The 14,150-nt window shown below is 36.7% G+C and overlaps 1 protein-coding gene across 4 annotated transcripts; it reads right to left on the reverse strand.

Moving 5' to 3' along the window:
- Positions 1-88: 88 nt before the first annotated feature.
- phc1 (polyhomeotic homolog 1) lies at positions 89-13,035 on the reverse strand. 4 transcript variants are annotated; one of them, XM_067448422.1, is made up of 15 exons: positions 12,824-13,035; positions 12,169-12,318; positions 11,945-12,055; positions 10,829-10,906; positions 9,122-9,265; positions 8,818-8,994; positions 8,057-8,141; positions 6,828-7,765; positions 6,608-6,746; positions 5,505-5,674; positions 5,272-5,344; positions 5,064-5,151; positions 2,818-2,950; positions 2,064-2,295; positions 89-1,976 (listed from the first exon to the last, which is right to left on the reverse strand). In XM_067448422.1, exons 2-15 carry the CDS (start codon positions 12,286-12,288, stop codon positions 1,825-1,827), a joined length of 2,640 nt encoding a protein of 879 aa, XP_067304523.1. In that variant the 5' UTR covers positions 12,289-12,318; positions 12,824-13,035; the 3' UTR covers positions 89-1,824. The 4 variants fall into 4 exon arrangements, with proteins under 4 accessions (XP_067304523.1, XP_067304522.1, XP_067304520.1 ...); XM_067448421.1 differs by having other exon boundaries at positions 2,818-2,953; XM_067448419.1 differs by having other exon boundaries at positions 2,818-2,989.
- Between the last annotated feature and the right edge of the window lie 1,115 nt (positions 13,036-14,150).

Raw genomic sequence — 14,150 nt, forward strand, 5'->3', positions numbered from 1 at the left:
CGCATTATTCATGAACGAAGCAGTCAATACATTTGTAACAGACAGGAAACATGAACAAAACAAGCCAAACAGGAAATAAGACTTGAGATGTGAATGTCACAGCACATTCTTTATTCATATTTATGCATACAAAGAAACTCAAGTCATATGTTTAGAGCACCTGCACACAGCTTTCTCAGGTACTCTCTCTCTCTCTCTCTTTTACACACACTCACACTACCTCATCATACTTAGTCTCACGTGCTGCAAGGCTCTCAGGTGAAGCTACTAATACTTGTCTATGAAGCTGGTGAACTGTACCCAAAAGCAATGATGCTATTTTTAATACAAATGAAAAATGTCCTACAACCATCTACTGTAGAAAATAAAGAAACATTTTTTTGTTCTAGGATCAATTATCCAAGCACTCCTTCAGTTTGTGATTTTAAAAAATGAAACAATATCTACTTCCATTCAGTAATACTGTGTAGTAAGAACAGCTCCAGATTTTCCATCTCTCAGTCTCTGAACAATAGGAGTGAAACAGGAATGGACACAGAGAAAGCTGCAGTATGAGATCACTAATGGCTTAAATTACCATTTATGTTGCCATAGTGACTGCAGTAGTCACATAATCCACTAAAGTTATTTAGTGTATGGGAATCTAATTGTATTAATTTCCTAAATAGCACACCGAAGACAACCGACAATCCCTTAGTCAAGTGCTGATCAACCAAAAACAAAAGATTTTCAAAAGAGAAGCAGTGAAATGATGCTTGGATGATTCTAATTGGATAAAAAGGGAAGCCCTGGAAAAAGATGCAGCTGTCAGAGGCAACACAATGTTATTTTTAGAAAGGCAACTTATTCACGTCTTTGACACTGATAGTCAAAAACACTACAGCAATAACATTGATTACTGTCTCTAATATTATTTTCAGTCATACTTTGATTACTAATGTATAAAATAGCCGACAATCACAAAAGGACACAAACATACTGACCTAAGACCACACATTTACAGTGACCGCAAGAAAACAGACGCAAAACTCACATGCCCATTCGAACAAGTCCCTAATATTATATATGTCGCACAATCAAAGTCCAGGACTGAGATGTTCATCTCCAAACAAAGCAATTTAGTAATTTAAAGATTATACATGATCATATTTGTGCTATTTTTCCTTTAGAATCACTTCCAATATTCTATCTCAAAGTTTTTGAAAACAGGACAAATAAAGTGAAAACTAGTCAGGTACAATCTAGTCATCGTTGAAAACAATACCATTAATAATGTAAAAATAACAAAAATACTAAGGTACACAATTTGCTTGTAAAAGGATAGTTCACCCCAAAGATTAACACTTTGTCACCTCTTACTCACCCTTAAGTCGTTTCAAACCTGTAAGAGTTTCTTTCTTCTGTTGAACAAAAAAGAAGATATTTTAAAGAATTGTGGTAATCAAACAGTTGACAGTAGCCATTGACTTCCATAGTAGGAAAAAAAAATACTATGGAAGTCAATGGCTACCTGGTAACTGTTGGCAACTGTCTGGTTAATAACATGTTTGTGTTCCAAAGAAGAAGAAAACTATTACAGGTTTGGAACAACATGAGAGTGAGTAAATGATGACAACATCTTCCTTTCTGGGTGAACTATCCCTTTAATAAGGCCTCACTTATTTTACCCTTCAGATGACATTCTTTCCTGTTCTTCCCTGTTGTTTTGGTTCATCTTTAGGTCAAATCTATAGTCTTTTCATCTTCATCAGTTTCAATTTCTCAGGCTGGTGACGGAAGTATAAAGCTCCAATGCTGCAACTCCTGTTTTTCTTCAACCTTCATTCAATCCCTCAGGCTGTTGATAGACGCGCAGATTTTGAGGGCAGGACCGAGTTTGATGTTCATAGTGGACATGAGATGCTCTTCTTTGAGAAGCAACAGCGCCTGTCCATCGATCTCCTGTGACAAGAACTGGGATGCCAAGTCCTCGCAACCTGACGAGATGTCACAATGGAGGAGTACATTAAATTGTATCGTAAATGTACATAAGAATATATCACATGTGGTATCAGAACACTGACCTTGAAGAGAAGAAATGAACTGACACACTTCCTCCACACTCCAGCGTGCAGCGTTGCCAGATAAGAAGTGATTCTCATCCACTGGGAGGCCACTTGGTGCCGTGTCATCAAATTGAGGGCCACAGTGGGTTGGTCTTGGGCATGAGAAGGATGAGCTGGGAGAGAGTGAGAAGAAGTCTTCCTCTTCCTCACAGCTGGAGATGTCCTCAGATCGACTAGATTCTGACCGACACTGTGAAATAGAAATTCATAAAAAAAAGTAATTATTTAAAATCAAGAAGCTGTAAAACCATAAATGTCTCTTATGCTTACCTCATGCATTTACCTGATCGAAATACAGTAAAAACAATAATAAAGTAAAAATTAGATTTTTTATTTATAATATATTATTTTAATATATTTTGGCACAACTGCATTTTCAGCATCATTACTTCAATCCTCAGTGTCACATGATCTTTCAGAAAACATTTTTCTAATATGATAATTTAGTGTTCAAGAAACATTATTTATCATTGTTGAAAACTTTGCTGCTTAATATTTTTGTGAAAACTTAGATACATTTATTTCAAGATTCTTTGAAGAATAGAAAGTTTGAAGAATAGCATTTATTTGAAATATAAAAGATTTTTAAATGTCTTTACTGTCACTTTTGGACAATTCAATGCATCTTTGCTTAATAAAAGTATTCAATTAAAAAATCAATCAATCAATAAAAATAACATACAGACCCAAATGACAATGTCCATTCTCTCACCTTTACGGGAAGATGCCTGCCTGCTATTTTAGCACAGGCAATCTCAGAGCTGCTCCTGCGTGGACCCCTGCGTCTGGCAATAACATCCTGCACCACAGGGCTCCCTGGTGGCCGTTCTGCACCCTCAAGACCCCTACTAACACGGTAGTGGTTACTGCAGCTGACATTGTACCTGAATCAAGTTAATAAGGTTTATTTATAATTAGTTAAAAAAAATTCTATATACATTTTATTTTATTAAAAAGACTTTTCAAAAGATCTTTTTAACTCTTTTCCCGCCAGCGTAAAAAAAACAAAAAAGGTGCCAGCCACTGCCAGGGCTTTTGATAATTTTCACAAAAATGTAATAGCCCATAAAATATTTTGTTGTAAGAGTTAATGCCTTCCTTTTTTATCAACACTTAAATATAGGTACGTTTCATAAAAAAGCTTACATACGATCGCTTGTTTTTTGCATCGTCTTCACCTGTGTTTTGATCAAGAGATTCTGTACTCATTCAGAAGATACTTAATAGCGAATAAGAAGAAACATTCCGTGTTTGGCGGGGGAAGAGTTAAAAGTGGGGTAAGTGCTTTCTGGTAACCGTTGTTGTTATTTCAAATCACCAAAACAAACACGCCCCGACCCCCAAAAGGGTCTTGGCCCTATTTTGATAGCTCCGCCCCACACATAAGTGTATGGGACGGCAGTGGCTCAGTGGTTCATGTAGGTTGCCTACAAACCGAAAGGTTGGTGGTTCAATCCCCACCTGACCAAGTGTCGAGGTGTCCATGAGCAAGACACCTAACCCCAACGAGCAGGCTGGATGGACCTTATATGGCTGACATCACCGTCAGTGTATGAATGGGTGAATGTGAAAAGCACTTTGGATGACCATAGGGTCTGTTGAAAGTGCTATATAAATGCAGTCCATTTACCATACATAACCCAGGTAACGACTATGGCAGAATCTGTGCCTTAGTAAAAAAATCTGTGCGTTATTAATCCAAGCCGAATATTCAATGAAAAAGTCAAGTCACCCCTTCCATCACAAAAACATCTCATAAACAACTCAATAGTACATGAGCACAACAGTCTAATTAATGAATATATTACAATTATGACCAGATTAGAGTTATAGTGATGACAAAAACACACACCGTTCTCATGACAACTCGATAGTACACAAGCACAACAATCCAGCTAATGACATATTACATTTATGACCGGATAAGGTTTATATAGATCATGAAAAGAGGAAACAAATATATATATATATATATATATATATATATATATATATATATATATATATATATATATATATATATATATATATTAGGAGTATGCTATCTTACTTGTCGGCAGTGATGCAAATAATACATTACTTAGTAACGTGTTACTCTAATTTGACTATTTTTTCCAGTAACGAGTAATCTAATGCGTTACTATTTCCAAACCAGTAATCCGATTAAAGTAACTTATCCAAGTCACTGAGTTACTTTTTTAGTCATTTTCCTTAGTAAAAAATAAAACAATATATTTTTGCTTTCTTCTTGTGTCTTGGGCAGAGAGTCTTTTTTTCAAGAAATATTTTTTAATTTCAACTTAAAATGTCAGGATATGCATTGTTGACGTTACTGTTAAATAAATTATGTGTGTGTCCAATAAAGAAATTGTTGGCAAAAATGGTTTTCATTTCTATGTTGAGGTGGCAGGGGTGTTGTCGGCAACTGCTGAATGTAACTAATAAAATAACTTGTAATCTTACTTAATTACTTTTAAAATCAAGTAATATGTAAAGTAACTAAATTACTTTTTAAAGGAGTAATCAGTAATCAGATTACTTTTCAAAGTAACTTTGGCAACACTGCTTGTTGGACACATTTTGTGAGCTGACGTTTGAAACAGACAGCGAGGAGATTTAGATGCTCCATACGGTGTGGAAATGAACGGGTCTTTATCATCGCTGAAGTGTGTGACAATACGATGGACAAACAAGCGAACATGACACACAAGCATATTCAAGCAAAAGCCAGCATATATTAGTTCTCTGCTAATGTCCGTCATGTGTGACTTGTGTGTTTTGATGACATGCACCGAGCGCTCTCTTCTCACCATCATTATCAGACACACCCCTTATCTGCTGACTGGCTAAAAGTTTGTTATTGGACTCGGCCCGAGTCCGTTTTGTGAAACGGTTTTGAAATAACACTTACCCCACCTTTAAGAGTCTATCAATGAAGTGGCTTGATTTTGGTCTTACCTCTTGGCACAGGTTTTGGAACAGAAGCGCTTTGATCGTCTGAACTGGTTGGCTGGTGCAAACCTTAGACAGTACTCACACTTTAACTCTGTAAACGAAATATAGACACGATGAATAACTTAAGAAAGGGAGAGAGAGAATATAAATAATATGTCTCAACAACCTAAAACAGTTTTTCCACAAAGCTGTGAAACACACGACCACTCACTATCCGAACGGATGTTCTCTCGGTGTAGTATGGGTGGAACAGCCACAGGAAGCTCTTTCACTAGCCCAGTCACCTGTCAATCAGCAGGAAAAGTTAATGTGTGTTCTATTCCTGTCGGAGCGCTGGCCATTAATTAATTAATGTTTTAATGCTTTATTATCTTTCTACAGTTTTCTGAAAACACATTTGCCTTTCCATAAAACACTAGATTTGTATTAAGCAGGGAGACTCACAGGGAAAGGTTCAGCTCCTTCCTGGATAACAAAGCCCTCTATGAGGTGAGTGAGAACCTGAGGTTTGACCACAGCCTGTGGGACAGGTGCTCGATCGCCCTGTCCTCCTCCACGAGGAAGAGGAAGGGAAATAGACAGAGTAGGAGGAGAGGAGAATGCCATCTCTGGGACTAAATAAGAAAAAGAAAAACAGGGAGAAACAGATTTTTCAGAAGAGCAAAAATGTTAATAAAAAGACAGATGAGAAGAATGAACACTGCTATTCATACAGATAATAAATTGAAGTACAGTAGTAACAAATTATAATATAGTGTTTTTAAAGATTAACTTTAACTGAGTGTTGTTAGATCATGGACAAGGTAATCTAAGTATAAAAATACGAGGGAATTCACTATTGAGCAATTAAATATCAAGTATCAACCATTAAGATGAATAAAAAATTCCGTATACAACCTATACGGAACCGATATATTGTGCATCTGTAATCATGACTGGCTGGTTGTTCATTAAATATTATGTAGGTTAAGATGCAATTTTTTTGTGTGTTTGAAAATACATTTGAACATGTATGAATTAAACCTTTAGCCATTAAAATATGCGACCAAAACTTTTTTTTAAGATTTAAAATTTAAAATAACTGTTTTCCGTTTTAATATATTTTGAAATGTAATCAATTGCTGGATGCAAAGCTGAATTTTCAGCAGCCAGTGCTCAGTGTCACATGATCCTTCCGAAATCATTCTAATATGCTGATTTTGAGCTCCAGAAACATTTATTTATAATATTGTTAAAAACAGTTGCGCTGCCATTTTTGTGATAAACGTGATTTTTTTCTCCAGAATTTGTTGATGAATAGAACGTTATTTGAAGTAGAATTTTGTTTTTTGTAACAAAAAAGCCTTTACTTTTTATTGGTGATCAATTTAATGTGTACTTGCTAAATAAAAATATTCTTTAAATAAAATAAAAATATTGTACTTACTGACGTCAAACTTTTTCAACGGTAGTGTATAATTTTGAGCATTTTAGGGGCTCTACAACTAACAAAAACAGCATTTTGTAACAATGTATCTCAGGCATACTATTGCTTTCCTATGGCTCACCTGTATCTAATGAGGGAGCTGGAGAAAGAGGAGGGGCGGAGTCTTGCATTAATGGACTTGCATTGATGGTCTCGGTTGACATCTCATGGGGTAAATCAGATTCTGATTTCCTTTTTAATGGACCAATCACAGGCTTTGTCTATGAGAGAAGGAAGATCACACAAGTGTCACAGCATAGACACACCCATGAGGAAATACAATTCACCCATTATCTACTGACCTGAGCTGGTCCAGACTGAACGAACACAGAGTCTGCAGAGATATTCTGTCCATCCATTGAGTGTGTGACCAAAGCAGAATTGCCTTGACTCAACCCTGCACCCTGATTGGTCTGCATCTGAGACATTGGGAGGGCACTTTGGGCTGTTTTAAGGCACATGCCGGCTCCGCCCGTTTCAACTGCAGTCATCATAGTAACAACATTGCTAGCTGAGTTACTGACGGGTACGACAGCTGTGGCGTCTTGCTGGGCGCAACAGGTCCGAGCCTGGGCCACTGCTAATGCCTGGGAGTTTCCCAATGTGCTCTGCCTTGCCCCGACCAGCTGAACTGGGACGTGGGGAGGATGATAGCCCCCTGTGGCTTGGCCGTTGTTGGGTGGTGCTGGGAGAATGGGGGGTGGGTGACGAGGGGGCATCTGCACTGGCAGGCGATGCCCCTGAGCCGTTTTTGGTTGAATGGGCACATGCCCTGTTCCATGACCCAGTTTTTCCGAGCTCAGATTCACTCCCGTCTGCTGGAGTGGCTGCACCACTAACGTCTGGGCAGTCATGTTGGATTTTGCCACCGTGCCTATCGGATAGCCTTGAGAAGATGTGGGAACATTGGATGTGGGCACCAGGATGTGGGTTACGGTGGCCGCAGCAGCTGGTACTCCTCGAGCTTGGCACAAGCCAGATTGAGAAAGGAGAAGCTGGGAGAGAGGGAGCGATGGGGAGGGCGAGGAGGACGGAGGGTTGGAGGAACCTCCTGCTTGCTGTGGGGTGACAGCGGATTGGTTAGCGCCCTTCACGGTGAGGCCAGACATACCAGGATTGGTGGCGTTGGAGTAGGTTTGCAGTTTGGTGTTTGCAAGCGGTTGATTCTGTGGTTGGATCTGCTGGGCTGACTGACCAAACTGCTGCTGAGTCTGAGGCTGCTGGTTAAGTGGGAATGAACCTTAAAAGTCAGAGAAAGATAGAGAAACTACAGTTCATTTCATAGTCAATGCATTTAGAAATGACTGCAGGAGACGCATACATGGAATTTGAAAAGGAAATAATAACGATTGATCGTGTGCATTCATTTTTATAGCTAACAAACAAAAACCTTTCCTTTCCTGTGACATGATCAATATTTGTCAATATTTAAATATTATGCAATATTTTGTCAGATAAGGAAAATAATTTAGTTGGTTGACAAAGTATTCTAAAAAATTAAACAATGATTTGTGATAGAAAAATTCCTCACCACTCGTCTCCTTCCTGTCTGCAAATTCTGTCTTCACAGTAGCCACCCTTGGAGTGGACACGCAACGCATTGCCAAGTTCTGTACCTAAAAAATGAGACACAAAAGAAATTATGCAAGAGGAAAAATAATAAAAAGAGTGAAAGGGAGAAGGGTATACCAACATCACAATTGAACAACGATCTCAACACTATGGTCTAATATGAAGGGTTTCCACAAACCAGTATTTCGTCTTTCAAAACTGACAGTGAAATTCTGTAAAACAGATTTACAGGCAGCAAGAATATATTTGATTTTTAAATCAATCCTTTTCACATTTCTGGGGTTCAAAGAAACAGATATCATCATAGTTTAGTAAAGTTTAAGCGGAAAACGGGACAGCAAATATCATTTTTCTATTTCCATTTGATACAGTAGCAAAAGACAAAATCTGTTTTACAGATTGATTACAGTCTTCAGAAGAGAGAAATGTCAAATTTGCCATCTATCCCTCAGCCGTTGTGTTAGAAACACCCTCGCAGCAGCATTAATTCATTTTTTGACATTTGTTTCACGAATTGAAAATATAAAACACTACTAGATTTGTAATGTTTATAACTGGGGAATGAGATTTCACTGTCAAAAAAAGAAAAGAAACAGAAACCAAGCAACCAGGAGAATGTCTTGTTGCATGGTGAAGATGTTTAAGAAATAGGAACTACACTACATTGTGCCAGATTAGGACAGTTTAGACAAAAATGGCTCAGAAGGCCAAATGTCACACCTGATCATTGTCTGACTGGTTACTTGAGGATGTGGGAGTTGTTTCCTGTTGCATCTGCTGGGGTTGCTGCTGGGGCTGGGGTTGGGGTTGGGCAACCGTTGCCACAGCAGCTGTCGCTGTACCGCCAGGCATGAAAATGAGCTGAGGGGCGAGAGGTGTCTTGAGAGAGCGGTTTACCTGTGTGGTGAAAAGACCAGTAAAATTACACCCTTAGGAATATAGAGAGTTTGGATAAACATTATATTAACATTCACCAGGTAAACAGGTCTGGATTTAGGTGCTTGATTTATGACAAGGCACTTACTCTCAGGTACATCTGACCCTGTCCACCAGAGTTTCCACCTAACAAAACTGACTGGCTAAGGGCTGTTGATGTTGCCAAGGTGGCAGGTCCTATTGGACGGGGGTTTGACATGATCCCTCCACCAGAGGTGGTACTTAAGTTCACCTAAAAAAAGCACATAATAGATAAGCTTTTATTTATTTAATAAAACATTCCAAAATGATCATCAAAAGCATTAGAGGATTAGTTCACTTTAAAATGAAAATAAGCCCATGATTTACTCTCCCTCAAGCCATCCTATTTGTATATGACATTCTTCTTTCTGATAAACTCAGTCAGAGTGATATTAATAAATATCCTGATGCTTCCAAGCTTTATAATGGCTGTGAAAGGGGCTCACAAGTTTGAAGCTCAAAAAAGTGCATCCATCCATCCATCATAAAAATACTCCACAACACATCCCCGGCTCCGAGGGGTTAATGAAGGCCTTTTAAAGCAAATCCATGGGTTTTTGTAAGAAAAATATCCATATTTAAAACTTTCCGCCAGACTGCGTTCTATATACAACTTGCGCAGAAAGCGCAATGCCTCTCGCAGTTCAAAGAGCCTATGTTACGTCTTACGTTTCATCAGTTACGCTTTTTCCATAAGCTAAATATGGAAGGTGATCAGGCGGAAGCTAAATATTTCACTTTATAACGTGTTAAATATGGATTCCCATACACTGCCATTATAAAGCTTAGAAACATCAGGATATTTATTAATAGATAGAAAAATGTCTTATGCACCAAGGATGCCTTGAGGGTGAGTAAATCATTTTAAAGTCCCAGTGAACCGCAAGTAGCAGGTTTTCTTCAGTGCTGTGACGTATTTCCCAGTGAAACGGAATATTAAATAGAGGGCAGGGTTTTTTACTTCAGCGCTCCCCCTCTCCATCTCACGCTCATAGCAGTCTAACGGTTGGAAGGGAGTGATTAAGCATTTTCAAACCTAAGCCGTCAAACTGACGACATCTGAGAAGGAATGCCGTTTCCAGACCGGAAGTTACTTCTCAGATTTTTATTAAAGATTACCGCGACAAACAATTTTTTTTCTGTGTATTAATTGTTCACCCTAAGACCTGTAAAATGTGCTAACAAAGTAAATGGGGTAAATTTTTATTTCCTGACTTTAAAGTGAATTAATCCTTCAAGCGCAGAAACAGGCAATCATAAACTGAGCATAGTTATCATACTTAGTTACGATACCAATCCCTTATCAGCTTTCTGACTTGTGATGAAACCACACCATATTAATTCGATGGTTAGAGAACTGACCCCCTGACTGAGCCTGGTTTCTCCCAAGGTTTTTTTCTCCTCTCTGTCACTGTCATCTCTGGCTTGCTTAGTTCGGGACACTTCATATTCAACAATAATATTGATCTGACTGAACTAACACTATCGGGAGAGAACTTAAATGAGCTGAAGGATGACATCACTGTTTTCTGCAGAGCTGTTTTATAGCCGAATTAAACTAATTTAATAATTGAAGATCTTTATAACCGAAATTAATCAACAATAAACTTAGGCTGAGGGATGACACTTATTTTCTTTTAAAAGCTGCTTTACATATTAATTGAACTCTGTTTGCTTTGAAATAAAGTCTGTATTGTATAAAGCACTATAAAAATAAAGGTGACTTGACTTGATTTCCATCACTTATTTACTAGATTTAAAACCAGAGACTCACTGTGCATTGGGCTGTGCTTGTAGCTTGAGAAACACTGTTACTGGGAGAGCTGGACTGACGACTGGCTGCAAGAGTTGCCTGACAATATAAAAAGGAAATCTCTAAACAACATTTGCAGAACGACACTACAAGCAGTATCAAATCTTTAAATAGTGGTGCATTTTAATTAGCAACATCACATATAAGAACCTGTCTTAAACTAAAGAATATTTTTTCATTATATATATATATATATATATATATATATATATATATATATATATATATATATATATATATATATATATATATATATAAAGCACATATGAAAAACACGATCTTGACATCCATTCATAAGTTTGGTAAGAAATAAGAATTTTAATGTTTTTGAAAGTCTCTTATATTCACCAAGGTGGAATTTATTCCATTCAAGAATACAGTAAAACAGTAATATTGTTTAAATTTAACACATGACTTTTTATGGCAAAGCTGAATTTTCAGCATCATTACTCCAGTCCTCAGTGTCACATGATCCTTCAGAAATCAATCTAATATGATGATTTGGTGTTCACAAAACATTTCTTCTTATTATCAATGTTTAAAACAGTTGTGCTTAATTATTGTGCAGTTCTCTCTATTCCTCAATGAATAGAAAGTTTAAAAGAACAGCATCTTTTGGAATATAAATCTTTTGTATAGGTCATGGGTTCGATTCGCAGGGAAAGCAAGAACTTACAATAATGTTAAATGTGTACCTTGAATTCAGTAAAAGTCACTTTGGATGAAAGCGTCTGCCAATTGAGTATATGTAAATGTTTTACTGTTACTTTTGATCAATTTAATGCAACGTTCTGGGATAAAAATATTCTTTTTTTTATTTTTTTATTTTTTATTAAATAATAATGACCCCAACCTTCTGAACAGTAGTCTACTTAATATATCTAACCAGGGAAAGATGATGAATACCCTAGTAAACCAAATAGGCCTGAGAATTTACTTTTAATTCTCCAAAGCTGATGCAATTTTTTAAAAGATACTTTGTATAATTTGGTTGTTTTACATAATCTACCAGGGCTAATAAAGCTAATCAATTTTCTTGTGGATTTTGCATGAGATGATTGACTGAATTAGCCAGACCTGTTGCACAGCAGCCAGGTTGTGGAGTTGAGCGCTGTTGATCTGCTGCTGCAGCATCAGCTGCTGGAAGTACTGAGCTGCATTGGGCTGCCTCTGTAATGCCTGCAGTGCCTGTAATCATATTAAAGAGTACAGAAAACTACATTTCACAAAAATTAAGATATCCAAAGTCACACAGAGGCACTTAGGCGAATAAGTGAACTATACTTCAATTTGTGACCCACCTGCACAGCTTGCCTTTCATAGAGAGACATTTGAGCTATCTGAGGGGGGCGGGAGTTTCCCCCTGATGCTGCACTGCTATTGGCTGAGCTGGAGTTGGACTGGTCTTCTCCTGCCTCCATGCTCACTGGATGGACGACCAGTCAATCAAACTTTGTAATAGAATACCAGAGAAAATATGCATAAACAAACGATTTAGAATGGGAAACAACGTTATGTTTATCTGTTTCATGAAAAATTAACAAAACAGCTGATTAATATAAAACAACAAAGTCGTTTGAACACTTTCACACAGACACGATAAAATAAGTTTTTTATTTAGATAAAACATCTTTAAAATAATGCACCGATATCAAGTAGTTTTAATATTTATAACATTAATAACGAATGAATAGCGGTTTTAGTTATCTGTCATCTGCGGCTGATCGATGTGCTGCTGCATTAGTTCTGTTCAACAATCACGTAACGTATTAGCAAGTTGCAAAGATTACTAGACAAAATAACACCATGCACAATCATTTATTGTATTATGTTTATGAACAGAATCTATGCATACGGTGAAAATAAGCATAATGTCCACTCCCAGTATCTCATCTCCTACTGCAAAAATGTTGGCGAACTGGCGACTCCCAAAGTGCCAAACAGACAGAAATTTACCTCTCTGCGATCGGCACTGTTTTTGCTTCCCCCTCTCGTAATGGAAACAACCACCTGGAAATCTTGAGTCCACAGTGTCTGTTATCGAAGTATTATAGTTCCGCTATTTATTTATTTATTAAGTATTGCTGGAATTCTTCAAACAACGGTGATTGTGATGAGGCTCAAAAAAAGCGATGAAACACCGCCCCGCCCCCCGTACTGTTTACTATTCTTTTTCCGGCGCCAAAAATGACGCTCCAGATAGAAGTCTGTCGCGGTGTCCTAATTACATAATAAAAGTCTTGCCCGTCTGTCTGTCTGTTTGTTAGATCTATCTATCTATCTATCTATCTATCTATCTATCTATCTATCTATCTATCTATCTATCTATCTATCTATCTATCTATCTATCCATCCATCCATCCATCCATCCATCCATCCATCCATCCATCCATCCATCCATCCATCCATCCATCCATCCATCCATCCATCTATCTATCTATCTATCTATCTATCTATCTATCTATCTATCTATCTATCTATCTATCTATCTATCTATCTATCTATCTATCTATCTATCACACATTGCACAATAATTAAAAAGTTATATATATATATATATATATATATATATATATATATATATATATATATATATATATATATATATGTATATATATATACATATATATATACATATATATATATATATATATATATATATATATATATATATATATATATATATATAAAATGAAATATATTAAATTATAATTAATAAAAAGTATAATTATAATGAAATATATTTAATATATAAATATAAATATGATGAATTTTTTAATATTAAGAGTATAATTTTCTTACCATAATTTTCATGAATAAAGTTACTTTTTTAACATAACATTTCTAAATATCTGATTTACTGACTTTGATTTTGGCAAGCAATGTATTTAAAATATTATTAATAATTTATTATTAATTTATTTGTTCCAGAAATTCCGTCTTTAAAGAAATGGACATAAGTTATTTGTGTATGACTTACACTGATACTTGATTTACAAAAAGACAAACATAATTTGAACACACATGTGATCAGCTGGATAGAAAATGACAGTGCGCCTGAAAAATACTTTTATTTGGCAAGGGCTCATTTACAATCTGGACAGACCTGTTATTCTGTTGACAGATCACCCGATGACACAGAACAGGACCCAGCACAGGTAGTCATGTAGCCTATGAAGTCTTGGCATGATTTGACTGCATAAACTAGATGAAAACTCAAGTAAGTATATATTTTCTCCACTATTTCAGAGAAGACACCTATTATATATGTTAGTAATAAACA

This window comes from Pseudorasbora parva, chromosome 7 (assembly GCF_024679245.1).
Source record: "Pseudorasbora parva isolate DD20220531a chromosome 7, ASM2467924v1, whole genome shotgun sequence".
NCBI lineage: Eukaryota > Metazoa > Chordata > Actinopteri > Cypriniformes > Gobionidae > Pseudorasbora > Pseudorasbora parva.